Source organism: Sprattus sprattus (assembly GCF_963457725.1).
Source record: "Sprattus sprattus genome assembly, chromosome: 16".
Classification (NCBI taxonomy): Eukaryota; Metazoa; Chordata; class Actinopteri; order Clupeiformes; family Clupeidae; genus Sprattus; species Sprattus sprattus.
In genome coordinates this window covers 19,930,408-19,943,992 of record NC_137914.1, presented here as the reverse complement: position 1 = coordinate 19,943,992, position 13,585 = coordinate 19,930,408, and the positions used below count along the sequence as shown (strand labels likewise).

Below are 13,585 nucleotides of genomic sequence, written 5' to 3'. Positions count from 1 at the left end.
CAAACGGAAACAGACACACGACACGATAGACCTCATAGACAACGCACCGGCAAAAGGTCAGATAGCGGACAGGGGAGATTATGAGGATAACCGTTGCTGTCATTAAAGGATTGTTTCAACATGGACAGCATATGTTAGTTTTAATATAGTCCAAAAAACCCTGCCGTTGTCACTTTAATGTCCAAGGTCATAATCGTCTCCTGTGCCACTGATTTATCCTTAACCTTGTGCTTTCTCAAGTTTTTTTTTTCGTGTGAGGACGTGACACTAGTCAGAACCAGATCATATGAGTTGGTCGACATTGCCTCGTTATCGGTAGCAAAGTCATTATAGATTAATAGCTTACTGCTCATCACCTAGACCCCCATAATAAAGCCAGTTACTCCTTCCACAATCCACATGCTCTCGTCTCCGGTCGTTGCATCAGGCGGCACCACACACTAGTGCCTACTTTGGGTCTGTACTGAGCTCCTATGGACGCCTGTCACCAATACTTATGACGTTCTGCCTGATGTTTCTGTCACTGATAAGTCATGTTTCTAAGTCTGTTGTGTTGCTACACAAACACTGTTCCCTAGTTTAAAAAAACCAAAGCACTGTCAGTTAGCTTCGTCAGCTTCTCGCAGCTTCTGATGTGACATGTTTCCAAGATACCACTGGGTGGCTTTAATGACGGCTAATTTGTTATAACTAAATGAAGTCCGCAAACTACATTAAGGCCAAATCCCCAGAACGCAGAGCGAAACGACACATAGGAGCTCCATCCAAAACAGCTAAGCTAACCTTAGTGACTGCTCATGTTTTCCATGAGTGATGAATGATGTTGCCGTGATTCTGCCGGTTAAACCTCGCCATGCTCATTTCAGGTAATGTCAACCCTATGTGCTTTAAGATACGGTGTTACTCGGCCCTGGTAAGAAAACCTCATACCTCATCACAAGCGCAAAACACGTTTCTCTGATACTAACAGTCGTTCTCACATCACTTAGAAAAAGCGTTATACGACTGACAGCTTACGTGATGCGTAGCTTTGGAGCCATACCTTCACTCCTCGCAAAATCCGGACCGCGTCCCCATCATCCAGGCCGAAAGATACTTTCCGTGTCGTACTTTCTGCAGATCCCATCCTCCGCTCCGTTGAAATAATCGCTGGGTGCAGAATATTGTTAAAGGCGACTCTGAAGTGATGTATTATTTTATTTATGGGTGATAACACAGCCTCTTCTTTGATAGCTTGGTCTCAGACGAGTCGGTTTGTCAGATGGTTCATGCTAATGTCCTGTAGCAACATTGGTGGATCTAATTTTCACGACCCAATGAAAATTGATATTGTAGACCTACTGTCTAGTACACTAGAGACTCATGGGAATTGTAGTCATGTCTTTTCATCCTCTCACCGAACGCCTTGTCTGCTGTAGGCTATATATACTGTAGGTGTATTTATTTAGCCTACTTCAATGTCATTTCCATGCTTTCTATTCAATTTTGTTATTATTTTGTTACTGTTTGATGTAAAAGGTTATAAAAAAAGCTTATCCAAATGTTCATTAAAATACAATGGGTATAGTTTATTGTTGATGTCTACATAAAACATTTCTTAAAAGATGGACACCTTCAAAACAGTTCTGGGATGAAGATATGGTTTTATAGAGTTCACATGGTTAAACACTATGCATTGCTCAGTTTTAATTGTTTTCAAATAAGTTGGTGGACTTTTAAAAACACTAGTCTTCTCGAAACTCAGTTGACACACTGCATCCACCTCTCTTTTTTGCTTAGAGGATAGCCTTTGTCTATGGTGAGGCGAGCGTTTAAACGCCAGTACTTATCCCCCTTGAACACGTAGATATGACCATTAGTCCAGGTGAGGGCAGCATCAGGATGGGAAGGGAGGCCTTTGACAAGATGTGCCAGAGCTTTGGGGTATGACTTGAGGTCAACAGAACCAAACTCATCCCACTGCCAGTACTCTGAGCCCTACAGAACAGAAATATATACATAGCTACTCACTCCAAACCAGTGACAAACATACTAATACATGCCATTGAAAAAGACATGGATCTCACCTTAATAAACAGAAGTCTCTTATTGATGTTGAGGTAGAAAGCACAGTCAACATCGGAGGGAATGCCGGTCAGCTGTCTAGGAAATCCTCTGTCAAGCCGGAAGCCTGTGTATCTCCAGACTTTCCCACCTAGGTAACATAATGTGTTACAGTATGCAACATACAGGCTGATATACCATATCAAATGAAAAAGTTCAATGGTGCTCAGTAGATTTAATAGAGGGTCACAGAGGTCAGGACACAACTGTCAGAGGTATTGTCACATCATTAGTTAGGCACAACACCTTTTAAGAAATAGGATTTATTGGTCCTGGATGAATGGACTGCTGCAGAGAGATCCCCAGGTAGACCCTTCCACAGAGAACTGATGCGAGTTGGTGCAGTATGACCCAAGGCAGTAACTGTCCACACATGCTGCCCACTGAACGCATATGTTTTGCCATAAGGCCCTGTTTCAAGACGAGAGAGAGACAGACAGACAGACAGACAGACAGACAGACAGACAGACAGACAGACAAGCTGAATTAAATTACACTAATTTAAATAATTGCTTCATATAGAGATTCAGTAAGCACATGTGTGATTTCAGAGTGTACCACAGAAAACCAGCCGACCTAGCAGGATGGCATCCAGAGAAGCCTTGCAGGGATTGGGTGAACTGGAGCCTGGTTTAGATTGGGATGGGAGTCTTGGATTTGAGCTGGGTTTACCTGAAATTATGGGTAATTGGTTAACCTTCAAAAAACTCTACATGCATCACAATTGATGACCAACATTATTATGACCATGACCAATATTGTTATGGATGTGTAATTACATGTGACTTATCTCTGACAATAATGTAACCGACCATATAGAGCTTGGATGCCAAGCACATCATCAGGGTGAAGCTTAAAGTCCTCCCTGTACCCAGTGTACACCGGGCCCATGAGGGCGCTGCGGTGCTGGGAGTGACCCAGCCCAAGGGCATGGCCAATCTCATGAGCTGCCACAATGCGGAGGTTAGGCCCACGTGATGATCCCTCGGTCCAGCGCTCTGAGATATCAAAGTGCACCAGCCCTGAGTCTGGAGCTTCAGCATGGGCCAGGACACCTCCTATGACACATGACAAACATATAGACACTCAGACCACATACACTGTACTTAGAATCATTATGAGTTTAACATAGCTACGTACTGTACATACATATATAATCTCCAACATATATACTCAATTCATTCAGCATCAAAAACATCACATTGTGTCTGGTACAGTGAGAAGACTTGGCAGTCTAAATAGGCCTGTGGGTATGTCAATCTAGACTTTGAATGTGAATGTCAACTCAGGTGACTGAATTAACAACACACTCACATCCGGGTCGGTGGCAGTTCTTTCCTATGGTTATGGCAGTTAGATGGCATGATGTGGCGTTTACATTCAAATTTTCTTAATGTAATTAGACATAATGAAAGACAGTAGAAATACTGACACAACTGAAATGTTGCTTACGTGAGTCTATGTCTTTTCTCTATTCTTACCTGGTCCATCAAAGGGCACTGGACATGTGCCATCCCTCTTGTGGAAGGAGATTTTGATGTTTGCAGGCCCCTGGGTCACTTCCTGAAACGTCAGAAGTGAGAAATCGCTCCAGTAACGGAAGGCCCTCTGGACTGCAGCACGGGTTTTGGCCAATCCCATATCAGGTGCGTAGCTGTAGATGCGATAGGTTAGCTTGTTCTTCTTCCAATGGCCTATTGAATTAAGTGTAGTTCAAAATATATAATTATCACCATAATCACTTTAAGTGCAAGGCAATGCAAATGCATATCATACTGGTAAAGATCACTGAATTGAAGGAAAAAAATGTAAGACTTGCATTCAACATCCTATTACATTATTATTATTTTTATAATATTATTCCTGACTACTTTCCCTGTTAATTGGTTTGGTACATTAAGAGTGTAAAAGTCCATATTCAAGAAGGCTTAGTAGAGCAACTTATGGTTAACATTGTAATAAAATATAATAGTCATTCATCAGTGAGAAACAAAAAATTAATTCTATAGCATTCTTTAAAAACTGTATACTGCAAAAATACTTCTTGATCTAGCATTAAGTGTAGTACCATTTTTTATTCTGTTTAATAATTTCACATTCAGACCAACCCTGGGGTTTTAGCAGCTGCACCTCTCACCTAAAAGTCGATATTTAAGGGTCCTGTTGTTGAAATGGTCCTGTACTCCACAGCGGGGCTGCCGCATCATCGTCAGAGTAGCCTGGTCTAATCTGCCTGTGGTTGGCAGCTCAGTGACCCTTTGGAAAGTCCTATTACACCAACATTTAAAAGAAATAATAATGGCAGATCTTGATGCCCACACTAACTTAATATGCCTATGTTTGGAGTTTTCAAGAGTGAGTGAGTGAGCTGTGGGTTCATGTGAATGTGAGTTACCTCAAGGATTCACTCAGCTCCTCCAACTGCTGCCTGGGTGACTGCGAGTGCAAAAGTGTGGTGTGGCGGTAGCCATACTGCTTTAGGTAAGCCTAAACAAAGACAAAAGAAAGGGAAAGCGAGCAAACGTTTGGATTCTTATTGTGTATAATGAGAGCCAAAAGATATAACAGAAATGCAGAGAATACCACAAAGTATAAAGATAAGATAATCATGTATTAGTCATGAGTGTAAGAGTGAAGAAATGCCTAGTTGTGTTGTGTTGTGAGTATAGATAACACACATGAACTCTGTGTGTTGGTTCTATGAGTGCGCTGTGAATGCAGGCAAAGTGTGCGCAGCTAACTCACCATAGCTTCTCTCAGGGCACTGAGCTCCACAGCGGAGGCCATAGTCATCAGCATCAGCACCGTCAATGGCCACTGCATTCTCTTTGTGTGAAGATAAACAGCTCTTGACAAAAACAACGTTCTGACGGTCTCTTCAGTTCCTTACTCCTCAACTATCTGCCTTTGAGACTTGGAGATGGCGAATGGTTGTTTCTGTTGAGACTGGTCTGTGGTGTGTCTGGGTTAGTCCATAATGGAAAACTGTCCTGTCTCTTGTGTGTGGATTCCAGACGCCTTGTTTTCCTTCGGTTGCTTTTATATGGTGTGATGCCATCAAGGAGTGGGCACTGACCTCAACCACAGTAGTACCAATGAGAGGAGAATGTTAGGCTGGGAGATTTAAGAGTCAGTCTGTTAAAGCCCACTCACAGTATCCTGGTCCACTGAAACGAACATGACAGAATGGAAATCCAGCTGTATATATGAGCTGTTCATATCAGTGACAGGCTCCATAAAATCAAATGGGTTTGAAAGTTTATAAATCCAATCTCTTAGAAACTTTGTAGCAACTACAAAATTCACTTACATATATAAAACATACCACATGGTGGACTGGCCCTACCCAGTGTAAATTCTACAATAAACACTTGATTCCAATCACAGTTGTTATACACAACCAATACTGAATAAGTAATATCCCTTTTTGTCACTGTTTATATGTTCTTTTTCAACACGTGTTAATCGATACATTCACCTGGATCATTTCCTTGAAGTCTTAGCATCATTTGACATTACAACTAGCCTGGCCCCGAGTAGGCTACTTGCTTGGGTAGAAACATGCAAGCATTTTGATCTACGAGTGACATACCCAAAAGAATGTGACCACACTTTGACAACTTGTCATAACAGCTGTGATTCAGTTGAAAACCACAATGTCAGGTTATGCAAATGTGTACATGTAACTTTTAGATATCTTAGAGATTTTGTTCAGTAATCTGCAACCTTATTCAAAAACCGCAAATGATATCACCAGATTACAGAAAGAGGTCTGAATGCTGATCGTAGTTTACGCTTTTGTTGTCCAAAGAAGGGTATCAACAGGGGACACACAGATCAACCTGACAATTTGGTTTGCCAACTTGTGTGGAATGTCTGTTTGTGTGCAAACTTCTTCTTTTGGAAACTGTTTTGTCGACAAAAATCACTGTTGCTGTTTTAGTCATTAGCATTGTGTATGTGGTTTATCAACCCTAAAGCCCACATGACCTCATCTAGCTAACTTTCATTTTGTAATTTTAAGGTAAGCTTCTTTCAAAAGACTAGGTTTTTCATGTATCAAACTTTTTGAGGTTTGAGCTTGAATGAGTCATCTCCATGTGACAGACGAATCAATTCAATTTGTCTTTTACTGCTTTCTGTTTTAATTTCAGTAAAAGTAACAGTTTCAGTAAAACTGCTATGGTGGGCGACGGATTTGCTCACATTGGTATTCATGAATGGCAAAATGTGGGCTGTGTAGGAGTGAGGCAGACTGAATGAAACCGTGGTAAGTTGTTTGTGGCCACTGGCAGTAGGAGTCACAGAGCCACTAGTCTCAAATATGTGATTATAATATTATTCAAGGAGCAATAATGAGTTTTGGTTGAAAACTAGCAATCAAATCAAATACCAACAACAACACAGCTGATAATAAAAGGCTTGCTAGCATGCTAAATCATCTTGTTTGGTGTTGAAGTTGCTGATGTTGTGCTGTGAAAGCTTTTTTTTTTTTTTTTTTACATTATTGCAGTTTGACCCAAACTACAGAACTGCATAATTTATGCAGCATAATGCAAACTGTCTATTTAATTAACTGAAGATTCCTTTTCATGATGTAATGAGCTCAAACAACAGATTTAAATGGTTGTCAATGTCAATTCTAGATCTACATGGTATAGTTCTGGAATATCTTGTAAAAAATAAAAATGTAAACGCTTTTGTTGTGAATCAGTCTCCGTGTTCAACAGCAGGGGTTACTCTTCCCTGAAAAAGGCACTAATAGTATTGGGTACAACATTGTCATCACTTTGAACAATCTTGGAATTTGTTATGGTAAGAGTGATGTCAGTAAAAGTCAACCATGAAGGAATTTGGTCAAAATGAGCCTGAGATCAGTTAGCTTAAGGGGTGTGTTTGAATCATTTGAAACCAATCCAATGTCATAAGGCTTAAACTTAGTCTGATTCTGGCAACAAGTTGTTGAAATTTAAGCTCAATAGTCAATGAAATGACACTTCTCCCTTCCATGCACCTGAAGCAACGTGTTTATTGGCTGGATTAGTTTATGTCTCGTCCAAAGCCACCGAGTCAAGACTGTACGACCACCAGATTATTTTATTATGATTTGAAGTGCACGCTCACCCAGGGACTGTTAGGAGTAATTCAATGTATTTGAAAAAGAGTTTACAATCAGACTGCACCTTTTAGAAGCAGTGCAGAATCTAAAAAAGAAAATGGAAATAAGTATTAATAGAATACAATTAAGGCAGACACTGAATTGAGTAGCCCGCCGGATTGAAACACACCTGTAATTTCTATTATATTAGATCTACTCCCATTCACATAAATTCCTCTGATGAATTGACTTTGACTTGCCTACTTTTTTGCCAATCATCTATTTTTTGTTGTGGCTTCATTAAAATAGCATCTCAAAGTTTTCTATCGTAATGTTCTGTAAGAGAAATTTGTAGGCCATCTTAAAACCTGTAATATAGCCTACATGTGAACAAGCTCCTGAACCAGACGGGCAAAATAGCATTACTGTCTGAGTAGCGGCTGATACAACTGCATGACATTCTGCTTTTCATATGACTTTAGTTGCATTACAGCTGGTGTTGTAGCCTAGCCCACTGAAGATACTGTTTGGTATTCCAGTCTTCCATACTAGCTGTGATTATAGCTTAGGGTGGTGTTTGGGCACTGCTGCTACACAACACCAAAAGGTACCATAATCCCATGAGCAGCTCCAACCTCTCTTGTAAATATCACATTTAAATGTCTTACTACTGAAACATAGCTCCAGGAACACATACTGAATGTTCTGTTGGTGTTTGATTTGTTTTCCCAATAGCTAGTTCGACAGCCTCTTACTTATTTTGCAATAATCTAGTACAACAGGCACAGTTTTATTTTTAAAGTGTGGTTAATATGAAGCACTGTATTCTTCCAGCTTTCAGTGTGTCAGGATGTTTAGATATTGAGGTGCATTTGATTTGACAAAATTCGATTACAATCTACTGAGGTGATGAACAGGTCTGCTTGCAGAAGGCTTCCACGTAGGACCAATTAAGCAGTTTTGTTTATTTTCAAGTTTTGAAATAATGAACATTTGTGGTCATTACTGATATCAGCAGTCCAGTACCAGTACTGGACCTCCCACACCTTACAAGTGCTGCATGAACTGGGTTTGAGATTATTTAATTCAGACATCACAAAACTAGGACCTGTTGACTAATGGAGTTCATCATTAAACTTCTAAACTCTATTGTGAAGCTTTAACTTGTTCACTAAGATATCAAACAATACAGATATTACAACAGCTGATGGATAATGACCTGGAGAGGGACATGTCTATTAGAATTTGGAGAAGATAAAATTATTATTATTTTTTTTTTAAATCGATAGTGTAGTATTGCAATCTTTTTCAGCACAATCGATACAGCGGCACCAAGTGTTGCAAAAATGTATTTATTTAATATTATGATTTAAATTGTATACATCTACTTAGTACTACTAATTGTATTTGCGTACATACGTCTACTCTGATAACACTGCTTCTAAAGTCCACAAGATGGCACAAGACCTCATTCCCCTCTCGCGTCACAGCAGAAATAGGAAAGGAAGTCTGAGTTGAGAACAAGTTAACCGTGCCAAGATGGCTGAAAACATTGCCAGTATATGAAATATATATTGGAGAAACAACTCGCAATATATAACATAATTGAATCACAACACTTGCTGTATGATAAAATGCAAAGAATAGCAATAATACTGTATTGTTGCCCAAATATCTTGACAGTATTGTGTCGTCGCCTCTGTGGCCATTCCCACCCCTAATGTCAATGGCCATATCTTTCAAGGGAGAAAGCTGTTGTAGATTCATTTAGATTCAGATTTTCTTCTCTACACATGAGAGTATATAAATGTACCAAACCTCATCTACAGCATATGTGGCGTCATCTTTACCCAGGTTAAAAAATAAGTACAATATGGAAGATTCTTTGGGGGGAAAATGTATTACCTAGTCCATTATCACAGCCACTTTTCTCTACATTGTGAAAAGGTCTAATGTAGTAAACATCTCTACAGCCATTTAAAATGAAAACGGAAATGGTCAGTAGCTATAGGACGGGGTGGGGGTCGTATCTGCATGAAAAGTCAGTCAGTAAGTGGGCAGGTTCTGCTCAGCTCACATCCCACAGCCAATGTTCAGACTGATGGGCAGAATTCCAGCACCAGTGGGAGGGAGGGAGGGGTGTTGAGGAGCTTGTAGTGTACACAGGTGTTGAGTTTAAGAACGTGGTCAGAGGTCCATACTCCCTATCCATCCAGTCCCACCAGTGTTTCCTCAGCTCAGAATCCACCCCATGACACCCCTCCACACACTTAGGAGTCCCCCAGCTGTTGGAGCTCCTTGCGCAGAGCTTCTGCCCGGCTCAGCTTGTCCTTCTGCTCCTGGGTGACGATCTTAATCTCACCTGAATCGACTTTTTGTTGAAGCTCCTCTATCTGTCGCAGTTTCTTCTTCAGGTTCTTGATCTTCTTGGCCTTCTCTGTGGCTACCATTTCAGCACTGCTGGTCTCTGTGGCAATCTGGAGTTTCTCTGTAGCCTCGGTGACTTCGTCCACCTCCTCTTCTCCGGGCTCCAGCTGCTGTTGCTGCTTGCGCTTTTCCCTGCGCTTCATGTTGCGTTTAGCTGCCTTGGACATCCCCCCCGCCTCTGAATCTGTGTCCCCCTGCTGTTGCTGCTGCTGCTTGGTCAGCGCTGCATCATCAGGACTCATGCCAGGAGGAAGATCTGGCTTACTCTTAAAGAACTTCACATACTTGTTCTCATACCTGTGTGCAAAGGATTAATAAATGAGTAAAGGTTTTTACGGTAATTTTGTAAACGTGGCCTAAGATACTCTGCTGCAAGTAGCTGAGAAAGGGGCTCACTAATGAATGATTTTCGGTCCAGATGTCTTAGAGATGCATCAGGTAGACTAAGCACAAGACAGGTAAATGAATCATATTACTACTAATAACTTAAATGTTTCCCATCATATATGAAGCTAATTAATACCCTTTTTTCAATAAAAAAAAACATTTTCTAGTTGAGCTCTGTAGTCAGTCATACTGCATTAACACGATGAAGGAAGTGTTGCAGAGTGACAGATAACATCTAGTATTTTATTTTAATTCAGACTAGATTGCAGTTGTTGTGTCAACACTAACTTTGATTTACTCCAGTGTAAAAATGCCCTTATCCATGTCCTGATCTGTGTACAGATGTGCGGGAATAAATAAAACAAATAACTTCTTCTCTATCGTACATCATCGTTTGCCCAAACTTCGATGTCAGCTTATGAGAGCACTTACACTGGGACTTCTTCCTGAGGAGTGTAACCGTCCTTCACTTTTCGTGGCTTTCGCCAGGTGCCATCGGGCCTCTGAGTTGCAGCAATGTATTTGCCTAGAGCACAACAGGATAAGACACCGACGTGAATTACGGTTGGCAGCTATGCAATGAACGTTAGGTGCGTAATATAAAAAGACAAAACATTACATAACATTAAAGCAGTTAAACTAGCTGAATGCTAAACACCAGCAACTCATAAAATAAACGCTGAGCGACCAATAAGCAAGCTCTGGCTCTGTCAAACTTCCAACAAGAGACGAAGTTGCGCTAAGAGCACACCCCTGTGTAGACCTACAGGTCAGGTTTAGTAATTTCTTACGAAATTCACGGTAATGCAATCATAGTCTGACCGTATGGGGTGATTTAAAAACTAATAAATAGTTCATAATCTATAGTTAAAATTATTATAAACATTCATAAAATGTTTCAGTGACTAAACCTATACACCATGTCAGTTATGGCTTCGCTAGCTAGCTAGCTAGTTAGCTAGCAGGCTAACTGTACTACAATCATAACATGAAGGAAGTTTCATACAAATCGAATAGCATGCAAGCTAGATCTCCGAGACTGCACTAAGCATGTAGCTTGGCCTGGGATATCAAATTATCGTTGACAGAAATACAAGAAGACAGCACGCCTCAGATATATTTGAAGAGAATATGAAAAAACCTTCACTTTGGAGACCATTCATATTGGGGGTGGGGGGGCGCTTACTTGCCTATGGTTAGCAAGCTAACTGTTCACGTTCAGATACTTAACGTGTAGTTAGCTAGCTCGCTAATCGTGCGCCGAGGATCTGTTTCTAGTACAACAGTGTAGTGCAAAGACTAACATAAAATAAGGTTCCTTCAGAAACGCCGTTTGTGCGCGTAAATTGGTCTAGAATACTAGCTCTCTGTCAAACAAGAACCTAAAGAGGAGGCCAGCGTTAGTTAAAGTGGTCTTACCCGAATCATCTGTCACATAGGGAGTCGCCATCTTGAAGAGTGGTCCTTCCTCTTCTTTTTTTGTATTTAAGAGTGGTTGACTACTGATGTATGGACCATTACCGCCACCCTTTGAAGCGTGATGATACTATCGGTTCCCATTGTCGATCTTCAGTTGCTCACCTAAAGGCCTACTAGTTTCTGAAAAACAGAAGGATCATTTTCGGGCTTCTCGCGAGATAATTATCGCAAGGGCACATTTGAATTGGTTGTAAATTGGATAATAGGCTGATGCAGACAGTTGCTGTGAAATAAATAGGTTATATCCTCAAGCAAAGAAAGTGCTCAACTAAAATCGTTAGAATGATAGACAAACACTCTTTCATTATGTCTGTAATTATCACTTTCTTCAGTTTTATTTGGCTTGATTAATTTGATTCATGACCAACCTGATTTGTATGTAATTAAAATGGTCACATTGGGTCCCGAATGAGATGAGTAGCCTACCTACATCTTAGGGCTTTGTTTTTGTCACCAGAAAGGCATTTTAAAAGGCATTCATTGCTGAACGGCAATCTACTACACAAACTGAAGAAAACAAGGAAGAATAGCAAAGAAACCCTCAATAAAATCTTACAGCCTAACATTGACAAAAACTGTGTGAACTTGATCTAATCCAATACACTTTTTGTCCAATTCAGCAAATTGCTCTTCACAGCCCTCTAGTCCTCTTCCTGTGTGTGCATTCAAAAAGAAGAAAAATGGGGGTGAGGAAGAGATTTTTCTTTAAAAGAAATTCACAACTAAATTCCATTGCTTAATTCATTAATTGCGATTGCTGTGAGAGAGGTGCTCCCAAAAGATGTGACCATGTACAAACATTTATGCATATTGCCAGATTGGTTCAATAGCTCCGATGATGTATTTTGTAACATCCCTTACATCACTGATTTTATGTTCTTAGACAAAGGTCGAAGAGAAGTGCTAATCTTAAAGACGGCTTGTGTCTTTGACCTCTATGTAGATAAACTTCCCTGAAAACTAAAAAAAAAATATCAGAACATACCTACAAATATCAGTGAGCTTGGTTATGTACACAGTGCCCTCCACAATTATTGGCATCCTTAGTGAATGTGACCAAAACAGGCTATGAAAAAATATATCTGCTGTTTAACCTCTTGGTCTTTCACTCAAAATATTCACAAAAATCCTACCTTTTCATTTAAGTAAAATGTTTTGACATTACATAAAATAAAATAAAATATTTTCTCCAAAACCTGGGTGCCATTAAGAAAATCTTATTATTAAAATCTTACTGAAGTCTATTACCAGTCATGTTTTACATTTTTAAGTTCACTTGTTTGATTAGGAACTCTTAAGTGGTCAACCATGACTTCCTGCTTCACAGAGGTATAAATATGAGGTTACACAGGAAAAATACCCTTATTCATTCATCAAGATGGGAAAAACAAAAGAACACAGTGTCAAAGTGCGACAAAAAGTTGTTGAGCTGCTGAAACCCAGATTTAGGCATATAAGAAAATATCCAAACAGAGATACCCATTTCCAAAATCAGGGCAATAGTTAAGAAGTTCAAAGTCACAGGAGATGTAGGAATCAGCCTGGAAGAGGACCTGTCTGTAAATTGACCCCACGCACCGTGAGTAGGATGGTTCGACTGGTAAAAGAATCTCCAAGGATCACAGCTGGAGAATTGCAGAGGTTTGTTGAGTCCTGGGGTCAGAAAGTCTCTCTCAGAACTGCCATCAGACGCCACCTACATCACCACAAGTTGTTTTGGAGGGTTACCAGAAAAAATCCTCTGCTGTCAATCAACAACAAACTAAAGTGCCTACAGTTTGCCAAATGTAAGTCAGACTTTTATTATAGAGTTATATGGCCAGATGAGACCAAAATAAAGTTGTTTGGCAACAAACATCAAAAGTGGATTTGGCGTTGACAGAAAGATAGCCATACAGAAAAGCACCTCATACCCACTGTGAAGTGGTTGCGGATCTTTTATGTTGTGGTGCTATTCTTCTTCCAAAGGCCCTGGACATCTTTTTAGGAAACATGGTATCATGGACTCCATCAAATACCAGCAGATATTTAATGAAAACCTAACAGCCCCCTCTAGGAAGCTACAAATGGGCCATGGTTGGACCTTTCAGC

General features: G+C 40.2%; 3 protein-coding genes across 3 annotated transcripts in view; all 3 read right to left on the bottom strand.

Moving 5' to 3' along the window:
• The window catches only part of LOC308377434 (MICOS complex subunit mic25a-like), a gene marked incomplete at its 5' end in the record, with an annotated part of 58,069 nt that extends 56,943 nt beyond the window's left edge, over nucleotides 1-1,126 (bottom strand). Inside the window, one exon of the mRNA XM_080854091.1 lies at nucleotides 1,043-1,126. Coding sequence (XP_080710217.1) covers nucleotides 1,043-1,126 — 84 coding nt within the window. The remainder of the gene's footprint in view (nucleotides 1-1,042) is intronic.
• Nucleotides 1,127-1,740: 614 nt separating this feature from the next.
• Nucleotides 1,741-4,310, bottom strand: LOC308377433 (matrix metalloproteinase-19-like; the record flags this gene model as incomplete). The annotated part of the gene is made up of 7 exons (XM_080854090.1): nucleotides 1,741-1,977; nucleotides 2,067-2,194; nucleotides 2,350-2,514; nucleotides 2,680-2,775; nucleotides 2,916-3,161; nucleotides 3,585-3,797; nucleotides 4,241-4,310. The coding sequence occupies 7 exons, from the start codon at nucleotides 4,308-4,310 to the stop codon at nucleotides 1,741-1,743; spliced, it is 1,155 nt and encodes a 384-aa protein (XP_080710216.1).
• Nucleotides 4,311-8,116: 3,806 nt separating this feature from the next.
• On the bottom strand, nucleotides 8,117-11,543 carry pym1 (PYM homolog 1, exon junction complex associated factor). The gene is made up of 3 exons (XM_080854092.1): nucleotides 11,435-11,543; nucleotides 10,448-10,541; nucleotides 8,117-9,925 (listed from the first exon to the last, which is right to left on the bottom strand). Exons 1-3 carry the CDS (start codon nucleotides 11,463-11,465, stop codon nucleotides 9,472-9,474), a joined length of 579 nt encoding a protein of 192 aa, XP_080710218.1. The 5' UTR covers nucleotides 11,466-11,543; the 3' UTR covers nucleotides 8,117-9,471.
• Nucleotides 11,544-13,585: the final 2,042 nt, after the last annotated feature.

What these genes read in the sequence shown, in the direction of transcription:
- pym1 (XM_080854092.1), bottom strand. Translation starts at nt 11,465, where the DNA reads ATGGCGACTCCCTATGTGACAGATGATTCGG. An exon ending in CTATGTGACAGATGATTCGG is followed by an intron (nt 10,542 to 11,434) that starts GTAAGACCACTT and finishes GTTGTGCTCTAG; the next exon opens with GCAAATACATTGCTGCAACT. An exon ending in CCTCAGGAAGAAGTCCCAGT is followed by an intron (nt 9,926 to 10,447) that starts GTAAGTGCTCTC and finishes CTTTGCACACAG; the next exon opens with GTATGAGAACAAGTATGTGA.